General features: G+C 56.7%; 1 protein-coding gene across 1 annotated transcript; it reads right to left on the bottom strand.

Moving 5' to 3' along the window:
• Window positions 1-3,763: 3,763 nt before the first annotated feature.
• Window positions 3,764-18,800, bottom strand: MLYCD (malonyl-CoA decarboxylase). The gene is made up of 5 exons (XM_004754065.3): window positions 18,209-18,800; window positions 11,010-11,122; window positions 9,918-10,074; window positions 6,975-7,124; window positions 3,764-4,877 (listed from the first exon to the last, which is right to left on the bottom strand). The coding sequence occupies exons 1-5, from the start codon at window positions 18,749-18,751 to the stop codon at window positions 4,344-4,346; spliced, it is 1,497 nt and encodes a 498-aa protein (XP_004754122.2). The 5' UTR covers window positions 18,752-18,800; the 3' UTR covers window positions 3,764-4,343.
• Between the last annotated feature and the right edge of the window lie 434 nt (window positions 18,801-19,234).

Genomic DNA, 19,234 nt, shown 5'->3' with positions numbered 1-19,234 from the left:
CTCTAGTTCAACTGTAGACCCCAACAGTTAAAGCCAGAAATAGATACGACTGCTTAACTCATGCTTTAACCAAAACCCCCCTGTTCTGATTTCTTACAGCACTTTCTTGAGGCACGGAGAGGTTTTACATGACTAGACCATTCCAATCGCCAGGCCATGAGAGCCCTGATTATCAACAGAATCCTAGAAGACCACACCCCAAGTGTCCCCTTTCCGGCCCCTGATCATGCTGAACACGCACTGCCCCCGCCCATGACCTCGGGCTCCCTGCCTGTTCTGCACGTGCCCCACCTCTCCAAACCTCTCTATAAAACCCTGGGTGCCTGTCTTACGGGTGGAGGCCTGAGCCCGCCAGCTGCTGCTGGCGCTCGAGATAAACGTCTGGAGTTAGTGGCCTCTCTTGCGAGTTTGTTCGGCAACAGTGTGGACAAACCCAGCCCAGGGCTCTGCTTCCGATTCGCCCAGGCCCCCGGGATCCCCGGGGCTAGAGCAGCCGGCGGCGCGGCAGCACCAGGCCTGGCCCGTGGGTTAGAAGCTGGGATAGATGGCTAACAAGACGCTCGCTTTCCGCCTCGGCAGAGTCCTGCTCTGGACCAGGCCCCTTGGTAGAGCCTCTGTGTCCCTACGTGCTCTGTCCTTCGTGGCCTCGCCCGCCTGGCTGCCCTTCTGACTTTGTCCCCATTCACTCCGGCCAGGTGGCTGGGCGCCTCCTCCCTGAGCCTCTGCTTGGGCGGTCAGTACAGGGGCAGGAGGGCGTAGCAGAGTCTCCGGCCCGGGCCGGCCCAGCTCCTCTCTCGCCAGCTGCACCATCCTTCCCGGAGCGCAGTTTCCTTGTCTGTAAATCAGAAACACCCTCGGGTGGGGACGTAAGGAGAAGCCCAGCCCCAGCAGAGATCGATGCTCTTTCTCCCTCCCCCTCTGGATGACGGGATGACGGGAAATGGACTCGGTGAGAAAAACGCCACTTGGAAAAACACGAAGTACAAAGGCCAGAAAGCGCCACAGGGTCCCCTCTGTCAATTTCGCTAAGTTGCGAAGAATGCAGAAACCAGCGGGCAGCTGTCTGCTCTAAGAATAGATCAAAAAGGACTTCCTCTTCCAATGAGCGCTTTAGAATCCAATTAAAAATCAGAGAGATGTTCCCTCCATTTAAATTTTAAATGTACCTTATGATTAATTTCAAACAAAACCCAGGAAAAGCTGATCTTTGCAAAAATGCTAGACAATTTCTCCTCTCCCCACCTTTTAAGCCACAGAGTACGCAGAAACTAGTCTCTCTGGTCGGAGCGTTAGGGTCCCCCGGGGTCCCCTGATACCCACGGGAGGAGAGGGCTGTGCAGCCCTTATCGGTTCCCAGTCCGGAGGGCCCTGAAGGTCCAGCCCTCTGTGAGAAGGCCCGAGGGTGGGGAGGCGGAGAGAACTGGAGAGACTCGAGGGAGAGGGAGGGATGGTGGAGCAGGGGTGGGGCGGAGAGCCCGCAGGCAGGTATCAGGATTCCCCGCCTGTGCAACGCAGAGGGCAAGTTCCTGCCCTTTCTCCCCTGGGAACAAACTACCTCACTTAGTCACCTTTAGAAACTGTGAACAGAAGCCAGAAGCTGAACACGGGGAGGAGAAGATGGAGAACCTACTCTATGCAGGTGAACATGATGGTGGCCATGCCTTTGGGCTTCTCAGCAGCCCCGACATGCCTGTGTGCTGTCGGGGAGACTGAGGCAAAGTGACAGTAGGTGGCTCCAACTGTGGGGCCCTGTGCTGCCTTTCAGAACAGAGAGAGGCCTGTGAGCGAGGCAGAGCAGGTCTGTCCCGAGTCCATTAGCATGCGGGACCCTTAATCCCATTTCCAGCAGAGCCCAGGCCTGAGGGAGTGGGGAAACCCTTGTAGACAGGATTGAGATGCAGGGTGTGTCTGAATCACGGACCACAAAGTGGGGAGGCCACGGGAGGGGAGTTTGGACCAGCGGTTGGAGAGGGACCAGAGCAGACCCTCTCCCGAGATGGGGTCTGAAGGGTGGGTCGGGGGACAGGGGCAAGGACAGGCTCTGTGGTTGGGGGACACGAGCACAGCCTTCAGCCTTTAGCCCTGAACTTGGCACCCCACGGAAATGAAGGATGACAATCTGTCGAGCACCTACTGTGAGCTGCTCCACTGTGGGCACTTTACAGAGGAAGACACTGTGGTCCAAGTGGTTCTCTGGGGCCCCCGAGAGCACGTGGGACGGAGCCCAGGTCCGGGAGAAGCACCTGCACCTGCAGCCACGGTGCCCCCCTTGCAGTGATGTTCCCCGGGCAGTGGGTGCCCTCCAGTGGGCTGTCAGCTCAACGATGCCAGGATCCAGTGACCCGCAGCCACCTCCCAGACCCGCTCTTGCCATGGTCCTTCTGTAAAGGATGCTGGGTGTACACCTGGGCAGTGTGACCATCACTCAGAGGAAGCGGGGAGCCAGGCCGTGTCAGCTGCCCCTGCCCTGCCCGGAGCCACGCCTGAGTGTGGCAAGTGCTCCGACAACAGCATTTTGTGTAACCTAAGTGGTGTAAGGGGAGTGTCAGTGCAGCGCGAGGCAGCCCAGCTCCCTCCCTCCGGCGACCTACACAGACCCGAGGAGACAGTTACCCTCTCTGGCTACTGTGACAGAACACCACCGACGGGTGACCTATAAACCGCAGAAATTTGTTTGCAGCTCTGCAGGCTGGAAATCCAAGCTCAGGGCGTCAGCGCAGGCGGCTGAGGGCGCTTCTCGGGGCACAGGTGCTTTGTAGCCTCCCAGGGTGGAAGGGGCCGCGGGCTCTGTGGGGCCGCTTGTTGAGGGCACTCAGCCCACTCACAAGGACCCCACTCTCATGCCCTAATCACCCCCTAAGTCCTCATGTCCTAATGTCATCACCTTTGGGGGACAGGGCTCCAAGGTATGAATTTCAGGGGGTGGAACGCAGCTTTCAGACCACAGGCGCCCCATCCGCATCCCGGCCAGCCGTGCCGCCTTACAGGGCACCTGCTAACCCGTGAGAAGCCACGAGGTGAGGCCGGGCAGGAAAGCAAGCTCGCTGAGCGTGGTGGGAGCCGGCTGACGGGCACACAGGCTCGTCTGACTATCTGTCCGCTTCTGTATCTTTGGTTTGAGATGGCGCGTGAAGTGTGTGTGCCTGTGTGTGTGCTCGTGCACGGTGGGGGGGGTGGTGTCCAGGGTGGTGGTCTCAGGGCACGCCTGCCACTAAGCAGCTCAGGCGTGACCTCTTTCCTGGTCCCTTGACGGCAGTGCCTCCCCGGGGCCCCCGTGGAGCTCCAAGCGTAAGCCTGGTCATCAGGAGCCCAGAGCCCTGCTGAGCAGCTGTGGACCACTTCACCGGGATTCAGAGCCAAAGACATTTCCGGGGGGGCCACCACCCTAACACTGGTCGCCAGGCAACAAGCCCCATGCAACAGGGGCACGCAGAAGGAGCAGGGGTTTGGTCTGGAAGACAAAGAATGTGGAAGGCCAGGGGACCCGTCTGTGGGAGTGACAACAGCGAGACCAGGCCACAGACACCCCAGGGGACCTCCTGCAGCCACAGGCGAGGCCTCTGCCTGCCTTGCTGTTCTCGGCAGACCTGGTATATCACAGCACATCATCGACCACGAGCCTCGTCGCCCCGAGGCCACCGCCACTGCGCCGCCCCCAGCGGTTCACGGCTTCACCTGACCAGCTCGTGCAGGCCCATTAGGAACCTGCGTCTCTGCAATCGTTAACGCCCACCGTCCAATTCAAGCCCCAAGGGACACTGCCTTGTGTGATGCTCAAAGGTTTAATTTAGTCAACTCTGGGTGGTCATGAACATTTCCCTACGCCCGGGGGCTCCAAAACACGGGTGCCATGTAGCACACAGAGCCCTCTGTCCCTGTGGTGAGTGGGGAGAAACGGCTAAGACGACCTCGGCTGACTACGTTCTAAGCTCGGAGGAAAGTGCTCTCACCTGGGCCACCTGCCCAGGGCCTGGTGAAGCTGGCTGGTCCACCCAGGGATGACACCCAGCAGAGGTTCTAGAGCTTTCTGAAGATGGAGGCACCAAAGCACTGCCTCTGGCAGGGACCCCCGACCTGGATGGGGGGGTTGGAAGGTGCGGGAACAGCATCCCCACCCCAACCCCGTCCAGCCCCCCACTCTCTGGCGTCAGGCACAGCCCCTGCGCTCCCACAGTGGAAGTCAGGCCACAGCCTCCCCTTCCGACCTTGCTGTGGGTCAGAGAAAACACGCTCTAACCCTGTTCAACTTAAAAAAACAAAAGCTCCTTTTGATGCATAAGCCTCCCTGACCCATCCCAAAAATCATCCTTCTCAGGGTCAGGGACATCTGCTTCGGGACAGGCTTAAAGTTTGCTGTTCTTCTGAAACTGGGCCACGAGGCTGAGGACCTGCTTGGAAGCTTTGATGTTCTTGGAGCAGAGGTAGCTGGTGCTGTTGGTGGCCGTCTCCCCGGGGTAGTACCGGTAGTTGGCCATCAGGCCGCAGGAGCTGGCGATGCCCTTGAGGCTCGCATCGGCCATCCAGTTGATGCGCCACATCACAGCCCCGTTCTGCAGGTGGAAGTTTGCCACGGGGTTCAGGGCGAAGCCCCGGTGCTTCTCTCCATACAAGTACCAGGCGCAGAGCCGCATCAAGGGGGCCTGGAGCGCCTGGACCAGCTTCTCCGACTTGACCCATTCACTGCTGCTGAGAAAGGCCTTGAGGGTCTCGTTCATGGGACCACCTGTGATCTCAGAGATTTCTTGACACTCCGAATCCGTAAAGAGTTCATTCCTCCCGTGTTCCTTCGCCTGTGAGCTCAGGAGTCCCAGAAGCCACTTGGTGAATCCAGGTATAGGAGACAGACTTGAAAATGTCCCAAGATGAGGAAACTCTTTCTGTAAGGCACGGTTGGTTGGGAAAGGCAGGTGGAGAAAACACACACACACAGGTCAGCAGGCTGGTCACGGAAGCGGAAACACCCCTCCATTCACCACTTAGGCCTCCTTAAGCCCTGCATGCCGCTGTCTAGTTCACACCATGGTATCTGATGTGCGTTCACTCTCTCCTTTCAAGGCACATTTATTACGAATCTGACACACACTAGGCCCCGGAGGCATCCTGAGTCCCCGAGGGGGGCCTGTGTGGTGGCTTCTCTGTCTGCACCGTGTGTCACAGTGGCAAGTCGGGCTGGGCCCGAAATGAGAAGCGGGGGCTGCGGGGCCACGGGGCTTGATGTGTAGTCTTCTGACCACAGCTCCTGTCTGTGTGGCACACCGCGCCCCTCCCAAGGACTTCTCAGTGGCCACAGAGCCTGGTTTGGCACTTGGCACGCAAGGACCCAATGTCTGTGTCGTGAGCGAGTAACTTGTCCCACGACTGCACAGCGCGTGCGAGGATGGGCTAGAAGGGGAGGCCACGGCTGACGCCCCATCTCAGACAGTTCGGTTTATCAGACGATATGGTGCATGGTCCTATGAATCTCCAGGACCGTCCCGTAAAACTCTAGCATTTTCTGAATAAAAGTATACTGTGTGCTCACTACAGAAGAATTTTTTTAAACTTAGGATGGCAGCAGAAACAGACCAACAAACCTATCACACTCCAGGACTCTGAGACAGCCGCTCTGCAGGTCTGCTAAAGCATAACTCCTCTGGTCTTCCCCAAGGGAGACATGTAGCTCAAGGCCCTGCTTATGTGCTCAGGAATCATGAGCCTTTTCTTGTTTCTCATTCAAAATTCAAAAACGTGACTTTAACAAGAGAATAATATTAAAAGACGAGACTATACCATGATTTTCCTAACCATGGTCTTTTCACTGGACACTTTGGGTGGCTCTCAAGAGTCTGCCTTCATAAACCGCGATGCACACCCCCGTGCAGGACAGCGAGAGGGCCTTTTCTCGGGGTTCTCCCTGGTGACTGTCAGGCTCACAGCCAAGTGTGGGACCAGGGATCCCCGCTTTCTCCTCCCGAGGATGGCTCCTGGGCTGAGGGGCCAACTCTGACCCATCCAGAAGTAGAGTCAGGGGGTGAGTTACCCAGAAGCCTGGATTCTGCCCTCCTTCTGAAGGCCTTTCTCGCTCTGACATGCCCCCTGCTCCCTCTCCCTGCTCCATTCATCAACACCGTCAGCAAAAAACAAGAAAAGAAGAAGAAACTTCTATTAATTAGAAATGGCTCCCATCGCCTCTAGGGAAAAGGTGGCAAGAGAGTGATTCTAATGAAGCTGATATCCTGCTGAATCCTGAGTTCTGAGATTTAAGATTGATTATGAATTTAATAGAAAGCACGTCAGTGTTTTAATTCCACTCTGTCATTCTCCACGGAAGAGCTTCTGCTGTCGGTGCCTTGTGGAACCACCCAAAGCAGAGAGTGCCGCTCTCAGAGCCAATTATTAGCAATCTAATTATTTTACCTAATAATTACATTCTGCTCAGTGCAGTTCACTCAAGCCCCTTATGAGATCGTTTCAGAAAGCTAGACCTGGAGTGAACGGGAACATTTCACTTGTCGGATGGTGAAGTGTTTTTCCCAGGACAACAGAGGGAAGTTATTAAAAAAAAAAAAGGCCAGAGTGTTTACCTTCGAGCTGCCCGGTCTAACCGTGACACTCCCTCATGGCCGATGAGAAAGCCCACGCTGAGGGGGTGTCGGGGCCAGAGCTCAGAGGGTGTGGGGGCCGGTCAGGCAGGGCCACAAAATGTGCTGTCCAAACTGGGACAGGAGAGTGAAGGGGCTGGTGGTTACGGAGCCAGGACAGCACATGCAAGCCAGCAAAGGCCCAGCTGCCAGACGGGAGGTTCCCCGGAGAGGCTGATGTCCTTAGAAAACATCGGAGAAGCCAGTTTCCAGATGCCCCTTTCTTGGCACTGCCTCCTTCTCCCGAGTCTCTTGGGGCACCCGGGACAGGCCAGGGGCCATCTGGTTCTTCCTCTCCCCCCCAGGCCAGGTCCTCTTTCGTCCCTCATCCCAGAGGCCCTGTGCCACACCCACCTGCAGCTCCTTGAGGACTCGCTTGACGAGGACGGTGCCCAGCTCGACCCCCTGCAGGCCGGGCTGCGTTAGGCTGATGGAGTAGAAGATGGCCGCAGAGATCTCACTCCTCTCCTCCGTCTCTGATGGGGGGCACTCCTTCACTATGGCCTGGAAGACACGACAATGGTGGGCCTGGGCCCCTCGCTTCCCATGCCTGCCCGACCTCCTGGGGGGGCGTGGGGAGAAGCTGGGGAGGGTGAGAGCCCGGAGACCCTCGCCCCTGTTCACGGACGTGACTCTGGAGACCAAAGGCCTGCTCTGATCAGAGATCTCTCTGGAGGTGGCGACTGCGCAGCCCCCTGGGCCCCCGGGCTGTTTGCCGCACCTACGCCACGTTGATTGCGTCGAACTTCGCAAAAAACAAAGTGTGTCTGCTTCGTCTTTTCTCTTCCAGGCCTCTGTGCTGTGGGAGCGAGTGACAACACTCCTCCCGGCCCGCCCGTGACACCCAGACCAAACCCACTCTGCCTCACCTCCCCGTCCCCGGGCTGCCCCGTGCAGGCCTGCTGGTTGCGACTTATTTTCGTTCCTGCTCTCCAAGCTCTAGGTTTCTAGATTTCTCAGTACGCCATACATGGCCCTATACAGTTTTCCTTTTAGGAAATGTACTTTTCTGTGTACCTTTTTGATTTTGTGCTACATCCTGTTTTTCCTCTGGGAAAACACACACACACACACACACACACACACACACACCCCGAAAAGACTCTGCAGGCAAGGGCTGATCTATGAGCTCCGAGTTCTGAAGGCAGCGTGCTCTGAACCTCGCTGTTTGAAGGTTGCCTGACCACGGGCAAGAGCAGGGGGCTACCCTGAGTTCGCGTCAATGCAGGCACACAGCCTGCTGCTGCAGAACCTATTTAAGCTACTCTGACTTCCACCAGCTGCATCAGACTCCTGCTGTAGCGGGGTTCGGCCCTGAGCCCTGATGAGGCCTGGGAATCCCCAAGCTTTCTGAAACTCAGTATGGAAGGTGCGCGTGCGCACGTCCCCTGCGGGGAAATGACCTCCAGCTTTCATCCCCTTTGGATGCTCAAAGGGTCTTTCCTGAGACTCCTGAAAACTTAAGGACTGCTGCCACAGGAAACTGGGGTGGCTGGTGACACAGAGGGAGGGACACCCCCAGGGCGGTGCCAAGCCCTCTCTCCAGTGGCCGGACTCTGAGGGAGGGCTCCTGGTGGTCAGAGTCAGGGTGCTTGGTCTTTACCTTGTGGGGTCAGCCTCCCCGGTCTTTCCAGAATTCTGTAGGTTATCTTGTGTTTCTTATTCAAAAAGTTCCAACAAACCTTTTTTTAAAGTGTTTAAAATACAGACGGATCTCTCTTTGGTTAGACAAATGAGATATGCACGATGTCCAAAGAGGCAAGAAGTAATTGCATAAGGAAGAAATCACGAGTTACTCCAAAACCTAATGCCAAGTCCTGCTGTTAACCCTGGGGAGAACGCCTTCCATCGGCTCAGAATACGTACTTAAATACACACACGCACACCCTCCCTGTGCATGACCCCCTCCCCCATCGCGTTCCCATATCCCCCAGTTTCCAGCCGGGAAGGCACTGCCCTGAGGACGGGGGCATGGGCCGGGCTGGAATCCTTCTCATCCCTACTGGCTCTGGGATCGTGGGCACATCACTGAAGTTTCGCGGCAGCCTCGGTCTTCTCACACCCACCGAAGGACGCTATTAGCGGGAGTGACACCTCACGCGCAGGGCGCTGAGCAGCAACGCAGGGAACAGGCTTCCGGGGCCGACTGGCACGAGCAAACGCTCCACCAACACACACGTACGTAAGAGCGCGCCACACGTGCCAGCCCGGGGCCTGGATCCGACTCAAAAGTCAAGGCCGGCTTTCTGTGTCAAAACCCTAGCAGGGAATCCACATTTAGGTACACACACGGGGATCCCGGGTCGGAGGGTGAACCCGATGTACACGTCCTCGTCTCTCTCCTGTGTCCTCTCCGGCGGGTGGCTGGGCCCTTAGGTCCAGCCTCTTGAAACTGTACACGCTGCCCGGATGGGCCACTGGCTGCGCTCTTTGGTCTGAGCATCTCCCGGGGTAAACCTCTCTGAGTAGGAATCGTAGGTGGAATCGTGGAATCGTGGAAAAGAGCACCCGTTCTGTTTTCACAGACAGCGCCACCCTGCCCTCGGGACCGCCAGCGGGCCCAGCCCCCTCAGACATAGGAACCCCACAGGCAACGTCCCCCTAGTGCTCAAGAACGCCCACCCCTTTGCTCCCCTTGACTTCTGGGCCTTCGGACACCAGCAAGTGCAGCCCCTGAGCCCAGCCCGGGGCCTGTCCTCATCTCTGCGGCTTCCTAACCGCCATTCCAGACCCAAAGCCCGAACGGACCCAGGCGTCTAGGCTCCTGTCACCTTTTCCCTTCCTCGGGGTCTGCCCTCATCCCCCGGCCCCGCTCTGGTTCTTCTGCAGCAGCCCCACCCCCATCCCCTGCCCGGTATCTGCAGGAAACATCTGGACTTTCTCAGCAACCTCCTAGCAGGCAGGGCCTGTCCCCTCGGCTCCCCGGGCAGAGCGCTGGGCCCGCAGCAGGCACGCGGGGCACGGTCTGGTTTTCATGTTTTTAGTCACAGTCTTTCACACCTGCCCACAGACCCTGAACGAGCATTCACACGCGGAAGCGAGTGCCCCCCTTCCTCGGCCCCGGGTCCGCTCAAAGTCAGTTCCCGCAGAGGAGCGCCGGCCTCGTTGGGTAACTGTCTATACAGGACGTGCCTCCGCCCCGTGGCTACAGATCTGGACGTTTCTTCTCTCGCCAGTTCTAAACGCGAATGCCTCAAGCAACACACTACATGGTGGGGGGGAGGGGGAGCAGGTTTTAGAAAAACGGACGGGCCTCTGTGGGACGCCCGCATGGTTCTGCCACGACCGGGCTGGTACCTGGATGTTGCTGGAGATCTCGCCGGTCAAGGCCACGTGGAGCACGACCAGGGGCTCCTCCGGGGTTGCGCAGTGAGAAAAGAAGTAACATCGCCTATAAGGCCCGACGCGTCGCTTCATGTCCATCCAGTTTTTCACAGGATGCACGGCCTCGGACCTGAGGAGAGGTTAGAAAGCAGCAAGGCTGCTGGACGATTTAGAAGTCAGAGAACCACTGCTGATTCCTGTTCCTATTACTCAACAGAGTCAAATAAATCCTTCAAATAGAACTTCAGGAGAATTCAAAGAAAATCGTTTTAATACGAAACAGTGCTGACTGAGAGGAACTCCGATGAATTTTACACACAAAATGGTCCCCGAATTCTTAATACCTGGTGTTCAGACTAGTTCGTGGGGCCCTCGGGAAACAGTTGTGCAGCAATTTTATTTATTTATTTTCTAAAAAGATTGTTTCTTTGAGAGAGAGAAAGAGAGAAAGAATCTGAAGCAGACTCCTCCCTGAGTGCAGAGCCCAGCTCAGGGCTCGATTTTGTGACCCTGAGATCATGACCTGGTTCCATTTCCCTAGCGACCTGCTCCAGCCACTATCTTGTTTTTGGCAAGTGAAATGACAGCCCTTGGAACTGGTCGCGGTGGTGCAAAGTGCAAACTTCTGCAAGTCTTAGCTTCCTTAAGGCAGCACGGAGCGTCTAGACCTTGAGATGCGAAGAGCTTCTCTTGTCTGAGGACCGTAGCGACACGCCAGCCTGGGCTTCCCCAGGTCCCAGGCACACGGCCATCATGCACCATACAGCCCACTCAGAGATCTGCCCAAGGGAGAAGTTTGCCCAACCAGGCGAGACCCTAACGTACACACTTGGTCCCGGGCAAGTGCTGCGGCTCTGACGCTGGGGCCCACGGGAAACACGAGAATGTCAAGGGCACCCCGCGTGGGGGCCTGCGGGCACAACGGCCGGTGGCCAGCTGTGATCATGACATCACCAGCTAGGATGGGACACCATTTATGAAGCCCATGCTTGGCCCCAAACGCACGTGCAGACGAAGACTGGCCCTCAGCTAACATTTCGGAAGAGTGAAAACCTTGATACTTACTCGCTGATTTTCTGCAGCACCTCACAGGGCGAGTGCCAGGTGACCCGTTCTAGGTTCAGGAAGCCGGAGGAGAACCACTCGGACAGCATACCCTTCAGCACGCCGTTCATCTCCTGGAAGGGAGAACACGAGAGCGTTGGCTGCCGGGCCCCAAACAGTATGCGCGCCTCCGCCTCGTCGCCAGCTGGGACAATGGCCAGAGTGGGACACAAAAGCCACCTGCAGGGTGCCTCTCTGAACAGTTTCTCTGCGGACAGTCCCGACCAGGCGTGCGTGGTACCCAGCTCTCTACTTGGCCACTCTGACCCCAGTCGGAAAGAGGCCTTTGAGGGAGCATTCAAGGCGAGCTAAGCTGCCCTAATCAAATGGTATGTTCGGGTGCGTTCACTGCCATGAGGTTGACAGAGTGACGCATGGGCTGCCATGCAGGGCGCGGCTAACCCAGGTGGCACGGGGCTCGAGTCCTACACTCTCGGGAGCACTCTGGGATGGGCCGAGACATCACCCCTTGTTTCCCAAGAGAAACAAGTGCGGGGTCCGGGGCCCCAGCCGTCAACTCACCATTTCAGATCTGAACATCTCTGAAGTCAGGATGTAGATTTCATGTGACGGCGGGTCAGGGCTGCAGTGGGAGCGGTTTCTCCTACTCTAGTGGGACCTAATAGTGTGTCCGGCCATCAGCACGCTTATATTTGATGAAATTATTCTAATCTCTCTTCACTTATTTGTGGCCGACCCACGTCCAGAAGTGATGGGAGTCAACTTCACCTTTCAAGCAAGAATGGAACCAGATGAGTAGGGAAAGGAGAGGACACAGGGGCAGACCTGGTAGCCGCCCGTGACACGCTAAACATGCACAGCAGTAGGCCACCTGACAGCTGGAGCCAGAGGACGCCCGGGGCTGCAGACACAGCTTGCTCCTCAGCAGTTGCCTCCCTTTCTTTCAAACGCACAGAAGCTTATGCTTTAGGTAAGAGCATGGCTGTCCAGATTTAAGATCACACTGTAGCTAGGGGTGGTCACATGACTGACTTCTGGCCAGATGTTAATAAAAGTGTCCTGGGGCAGTTTATGGGAACCTTAAAGAATGGCCAGAGTACACCTTCTGCCCATCTTTTCTTTGTTGCTCCCCCGCAGGCTGGGCAGTGATGTGATGGCTAGAACTGGAGCAGCCATCTTGGGCCATGAGGTAACTCTGCGGGATGAAGGCTTTTAAGGCAGAACCAAACCGAAGTCTGGGTCAACTGAGGGAATCACAGAACAGAATCATCCCCGGGTGTCTACCTCCAGACTCTGACATGACAAACTTCTCTCTTAGTCAAATCACTATTATTTTGGGTCTCTGTTACTCATGGATGAACTACGTATCAACAGATACACTGAATATTATGACTGAATAATAATAAGCATCTCAGGACATCTGGTACAGAACTAAAAACGAGTTGTAACTGCAAAAGTTGTAAAAATGTTATAGGACTACTTCACATTTTATTCCCTGGTAAAAGGTGAGAGGACTCACGACACTGTCACTTGAGGACAAGCTGTGAGTGAGTATAGGGCTGGTGGGTCACGAAAGGCTTCAGAACGAAGTGAGGGCCATCTGTAGATATTTCAGGCCTGGGGCACAGAGCCAGCCCCAAATTTGTTCTGTGTGACCCTGTGGGGGTGAGGAGGGAGGTAAACCGCGGACCAACGCGGGAAAGCATGGACCAAGTCAGACTTGGACTGAATTTAACACAAAGGAGAAGCCCTGAATAGCTAGGGTGACTACAGATGCTGTCTTGGGAGAGAGAGAACATCACCATAGGTGGGGACCAAGTGCACGGTCGATTAAGGATTTGGTGGAGCTGTTTGAAGGATTTACGGGCTGGACCAGATGCCCTTTATAAATCCTTTTTATTCTCACTTCCATAACCTGGTCTTCACTCAGCTGTAACCTCGCAGTGAGGGCAGAGGTGGTTTGAACTTCTGGTGCTCAAAGAATTCAGGGGGTTGGCGGTTCAGTGGAGGCAGTGGCAGGGTGGAAGAGGAGAGGCCGTCGACCAGGCAGCACAGAACCACTGCTGATAAAATACTGCCTCAGACCACACCAGCTCTCAATCTTCCTGGGTTCCTCACGCACTCCTGAGTACAAGCTAAAAACAAGGGACCCGTTCCCCAGAAAAACGCAAACAAATGAGTCAGGAGTGTGTGGGAGTACCTAGTTTCAGGATCAATTCGGGATTAATGCGCAAAGAAATGGCTTGGCCATGAGAGCTCCCCCTCCAAGGTCTCTTGGTTCTATTTTGGGCTACTGGCGGCTGTGAAATGTGACCCTGTCACATGAGATCTGGAAATCTAGGTGAAAGGGCACAAGTCCCCACGCTCGGTGCTCACGCCGCATAGCTGTCTGGGCCAGACCGCAGGCGACAGGAGGAGACACGGCCTCTGCCTTCGCTTTACGCGCATCAGTTCCGCCATCAATCCCAGACTCTCACCCACGACTGCCGGGGAGGCCAGGAGGCCTGGGCTCGGCTTTCCGGACCTGCTGACTGGGGTTATCTTGGAGGACACTGTGCAGAAGGCCAATCAAACTCCCCTTTTGGCAGAGAAAAAGCGGTCTCCCACCCCATCTCCTGAAGTTGTTGGCTATCAACATCTCCCCACGTTTGGAATGTGGAGCAAATTAGTTTTCATTGCTCGGAAGCCCTGAGCTAGGACAGGGAGCTGGAGGCACTGGACAAGGTCCCGGCAGCACAGCTCAGACATTCTAGGACAATTCCCATCGGTGGCGGCTGCTGTCCCCCAGGGGACTGGGGCATCCCTGCCAGACTGCAGATAAGGTCCTTTTCGGTCTAGCTGAGCACAGAGTTAACAGAACCAACAAGGACCACTGTGTTTACTGCAAAGCAGGACAAGTCACCGAAAGAGGTCATATGACAAAGCGTCCAGTGTGGCTGGACCTCGAGACAGTGGGGACACCGGCCAGTCTGCTGCGAGTTTAGCCCCTTCTCTGCTGGCCCCCGTGCTTCTGTCAAGACTCGCACACCTCTCATCTCCCTGGAATTTCTATGTTCAAATTGCCATCAAGAAACTCTTCCATTTTCTAAAGGCCAACTTCCCTCTGGTACCCACAAGTCACTGAACAGAGCTCGGACCTCCTAGAATGGGAACTCGAGTCACCTTCACAGGCAATTTTTGTCTCTAAGCAATGTAACTGCTTGACCCCTGTCAGCCTCAGAAGAAAAACCGAAGGCCTCCACACCACACACACACAGTACGCGCCAACCCTCACTACCAGTAATCACAACCCAGGACCCTCACGAACTGTGCCCTTGTCTGTGAACCTGATTTTGGGGCAAGCTGCACAGTAACCCCCAGAGCACTTCTTTGAAGGGAACCAGGCGGACCTTGAGCACACCAACCGCTGGCAGAATCTCTCACCTCAGTGCACAGCTGATGGGCCCGGGGGCTAAAGGACTTGGCTAAAATCATGCCTCTCAGCCGCAGAGGTCAAGGACAGTCGTGAGAGCCAGCCCTTTCCCTCTCCACACAGGACCTGCTTCACCCGCCGCCCTGGGAGACACCCCATCAACTTCCTTTTTGGCTTCCTACTTGCCCATTAGTCTAAAAATGCCACTGCAGCCTAAACCCACAGCACCCCTCGTGCAAACCCGTGCATGTCCCTGTGCTTCGCCCTGCAAGTCTGGAGATGAGCAGGTGCGGGAGATGGTACAGCTAGGACACGGTGCCATGGGCACACAGGGAGGGACGCTCGGATCGGAGGCGAAGGCAGAGAGCGCTCCCTGCTCCGCCAGCATCTCAGGACATCACGGGTCCCTGGGCATTTGGGACTCCTGCTCCAACGATTCATATGCCGAACTTCCGGTGCTTTCTAACACTGAATTCTCTGAGCAAGAGGTTCTAGCTGTCGCCTCTTTAGCTTGGATGCAAAATCCAGAATGATGCAGAAGAAACGGAATCAAAGTGGATCGTGCACATCATGTGATCCCAGGGACAGATTCCAGAACTGGATCCCAGGGACGGTGTCTATGGATTAAAAAAAAAAAAAGAACTATTCTCTGAAGGGCTGGAATGATAGGGATTTATAAAGTGCTATGTGACTATGTAGAGCAAAGGAGAAGAGATTCAATGGATTGAGTTCTAATGGTTACACGCACTGGATAGAAGACACGATCTCCAGGTAGAGAAACGCCAAGGGGTGTGATTGCAGGTCTAGAAAAGGCTTCTTGCCTTTGTCTAGACCACACGCAGAGGCAAACGTCAGGCTGTTGTCATTCATCCTCTGTTCAAGAAATACCTTTCTTGCTATTTCTGCCTGTTGATACACAATCTTTCTTCGTGTGTGGACCACCCTGACAGCTGAGGACCTGGCTCAGGATCTCCCCAGAGTGAGCCCCTTGCCCTGCCCATCCCCCAATCTAGTCTCAATGTCACAGCTTTCGGCTCCCACACTCCTTCCCGTTGGAATGATAAGCTGAGTTTTCTTGTGTGGGGAAGAGCAAGGGGCTGGATACATTCGGTAACGTGTCACAGAACCAGAGGCTTTAGAACTGGATGGGACCGTAGTCATTACTGGGGCTGAAACACTGAAATCTGCCAAGGGCTGTCAAAACATCTACCAAGCAGAAACCTTCCAAGCCCTCTGGGCTTCCCTGCGGGCTCAGAACTTGGAGTGCTGCAGTGTGACATCAGGACAGACGGGAGGAGTGAGTGTGCCGACTCCGTCTTATGGCGGGCACCCCGGACTCCTCTCATGTGTCATTCAGCATTCTGCTATGCCAGACATTTAAAACAAGGCTCCCAGTTTTCCAGGGGTTGATCATCAAGTTGGAGTTGGTGACGGGGGGGGGGGGGGGGGCAGTTGGTGGAATAATACATTTCAAATGCTCGATTCAGATGTTAAGGCGTAAAATCCAAGCGAATAATTTAATAATACACGCAAAGATAATGCACGCCCTGAAGCTCAAACCCGGCTGAGGTCACCTTGAACTGGTGGTGGAAAAACTGAGTGCTGAGCAGCTCCTACGCTAGCGGGCTTCCCAACAAGAATCAGGCAGTGAGGTGGGGTCGGGAACTTTCCATCAGGGCCGGCTTGGCTGGAGAGGGGGTCTGTGGAGAGGAGCGAGTGACCGATGGTGGAGCCGGCAGCGTCCGCGGCGGTTTGGGGTGTACCAAGAATGCCAAAGGAAAGGAATCACATGCTGACCCTTCTGGCCATGGCAGGACTGATGACTTTCCAACAGGGAGCAATGACTACTGGTTCCAGAGAAAGGAAAGCACTGGCGTTACCAGTAAGATGGAAGCTCGCATGCTCACTCTAGGGAAAAATAACTACGCTCACAACTAGAGCACATTAAACTCCCCATTTGGTAAAAAACCAAGTAAAACAGAGCCAGTAATCCACTGGGCTGTTTTATCTTGTCCTTGATTTAGCAGAAAAAGGGAAAGTCTAAGAAAACCAAATCCCTTTTAGATCAATAAAGTCAACAGCTCTGAGAATCAACAGTTCACAACAAAGTACACAATTCTGGTCAGGACTGGGCTTGAATCCTGGCTCAGGACGCTGGGCAATGCACTTGACTGTGACCAGCTTTAATCTCTCCATCTGTACAACCGGTCCTTACAGCTTGCGAACGAGATGAGCCAGTGGGCGAAAAGCACCTGCCAGCCACCATGCCTGCTATTAACTCTTCCCATACTAGGCTAGAGTGGAAACTCCTGACCAAGTGACCTGAACACTTACACCAGGAGCACGCCTGGTGTACGACAGACACCCAGTGGCCACGCGTTGTGTGGAAGGATGGAGAGAAGGGCGGATTTCATTCTGGGACAGGTGACATTCTACCGAATTCTCCAGTCTTCCACGTAGTAAAAACCAAGCTTCAGAAGGGCCTCCATGGCCCTAGTTCAAGAAAAATGAATGAACAAACAAACCTGTGCTTGGATGGGAGACTTTCTCCAAGCAGATGGGAATACATCGAGTATGCAGAATATAACGTCTCAGCCATGCAGCCTGGGCTTGAGTCAGAAATGGGATCAATTCAAATCGTGGCCCTCGATGCACATTTAGCACTATAGATCAACCAGCCCTCATGGGTAATCAATCACAGCACTGGTCGTCACTGAGGTTAACCCCATTCTTAACTCTCCCCAGTGTTCGCGCATCTGAGACCAAATCGCTGAGAAAGATGAAGTCTCTCAGAGGCACCGTAGCTCACCCCTCAGGACGTGGTTATGAAACAGGATGCAAAGCACCCCAGGCTGAGGTCTGGGGAGGTGACATACCTATTTGCTTTGACTCCTTGGTCCAGTCTCTTGACCTCAGTAGGTTTCCTTAACCCACCTAAGAATGAGGACAAGAACGTGAAAACCACCACGCCAGTGTTAGGGTTCTTAAATGAATTTGGACATAATCGTTCAACTGCTCAATTTTTCAAAGCCAACTGCGCCGCAAGAAGTTCCGAATGTTGGAAGCTTCCTGAAACTTTTACAGCACTTTCTGCTCACCAAAAGGGCAGACCAGTGGTCCCTTCAAATGTAATACCCAGAACAGAAGGGGATGACCCCAAAGGTCCGCGAACTTTGCAGGCAGCGTTTATCCGCACCTCACGTGCGCTCCCTCTGCTCGGCGCCCGGTGACTCGAGTGCTCAACTGGGAATCATCACATTTCGGGGCTGAACTCAGGAAAGTGCAACGTTCTGCTGGGTCACGACGCAGAGACCAGAGACCCGTCTCTGCGCATCCCGCGGGGCTGCTCAGACCACGGCTGACACGCCGCGGGTGTGCGGCTACGTTCTGCTGACACCACCCGCGTTTTGGGGGGCTACGTGATGCTCGGCGGCACGCGCGTTCACGTGCACCCCACGACGGCACTCGGCTACAACAGCAAGAAAGGGGCTTCGTGGAGCACACTTAACCGTGGCGGCGCCGACAGTCGCGCTAGAGGTAGGCGGTGCCGGCTGTCTAGGAAGCGGGACACAGGAAACCCGGGGCCAAGGGAGGATTCGGAAAGCCTGGGAGGGAAGGGCCCCGGGGGAGGGGGCTGTAACTGGGGGTGCGGGCTGGCAAAGTGTGCGCGGCTTCAGGCCGGGGCAGGTGCAGTGTTTGGGGCTTGAGGACAGGTGGGGGCTGTACCGGGAGGGCCGCCAGGAGCTCGCGGACCTGCTGCAAGGCGGGGGCCCGGGCGGGGCCTTACCCGGACGTGCGGCCCCTCCACCAGCTTGAGGGCCTGCGCCTCGAGCAGGTCGGCGCGCAGCCGCACCAGGAAGCGCACGCCGCCGTCCAGCTTGCTGATGTGGTGGAACAGGCCGCGGTAGCGCGGCACCAGCGCGTAGCGCAGCCGGTCCTCGGCCTGCAGCAGCACGGCCGCCTCCCGCGGCTGCTCGCGCAGCTGGAGCACGCCGGCGCTCTGCTCGGCCACCTGGCCGTGGTCCACGCCGAAGCCGCGCGCCAGGCGGCTCAGCAGCTCGGCGCGCTCGGCCGCCTCGGCCAGGCCGCCGTAGAAGCTCACGAAGTCCGCGCACTGGCCCTCGGCCGGCGCCGGCGTCTTCTCGCGCAGCTCGTAGGCCGGCGTGGCGGGCACGGCGCGCCGCAGCAGCTCGTCCATGGCCCGCTCCAGGGCGCCCGCCTCCGCCGCCGACCCGCTCGACAGCCGGGGTCCGAGCGGCCGCGGCGGCCGCGGGGGGAGCCGCAGCGGGAAGAGGCGCCGCGCCGTCAGGGCTGGCCCCAAGCCTCGCATGGCGCCGCGCGACAGCTGCCTGGGGGACGCCGGCGCCGGGGGGCTTCCGGCTTCCGGCGCGCGCCGGCTTCATTGGTCGCGGCCGAGGGGGGCGGGTGGAGCGGCGGCCAATCGGAGGGCAGGGCGGGGGCGGCGCGGGGGGCGGCGCGCGGCGCGGGGCCGAGCGAGCGCAAAGGTCCCAGCACCCGGGAGAGGCGGGCGGGGCGGCGGGGCGGGCGCGCCCCGTGTCCCGGCCACCCGAAGTCACCGGCTCAGTCGCGGTCCTCTTGCCCCACCCCCCCCCCCCCGCGTACGCGCCTCCCCCGCCCTAGAGCCGAGCTCCGCGACCGCCAGGTGCACCCGAGCCGCCCCGGGGGAGCGCGCCACGCCTGCGGACTGCCGGTCCCTCGCGTCTGAGGGCGACGTGCTTCCCAGTGTCCCCGGTGGCAGTTCCCTGGCGGGCTGGCCTTTGTCACACGTCGTGCCTAGGCGCTCTCAAATCGT

The sequence above is a fragment of the Mustela putorius genome, unplaced genomic scaffold (assembly GCF_011764305.1).
Source record: "Mustela putorius furo isolate JIRA1106 unplaced genomic scaffold, ASM1176430v1.1 tig00000174_pilon_pilon_pilon, whole genome shotgun sequence".
In the NCBI taxonomy this organism is placed as follows: domain Eukaryota; kingdom Metazoa; phylum Chordata; class Mammalia; order Carnivora; family Mustelidae; genus Mustela; species Mustela putorius.
The sequence above is the reverse complement of the archived record's forward strand: the minus strand, read 5'-3'. Positions and strand labels throughout refer to the sequence as shown.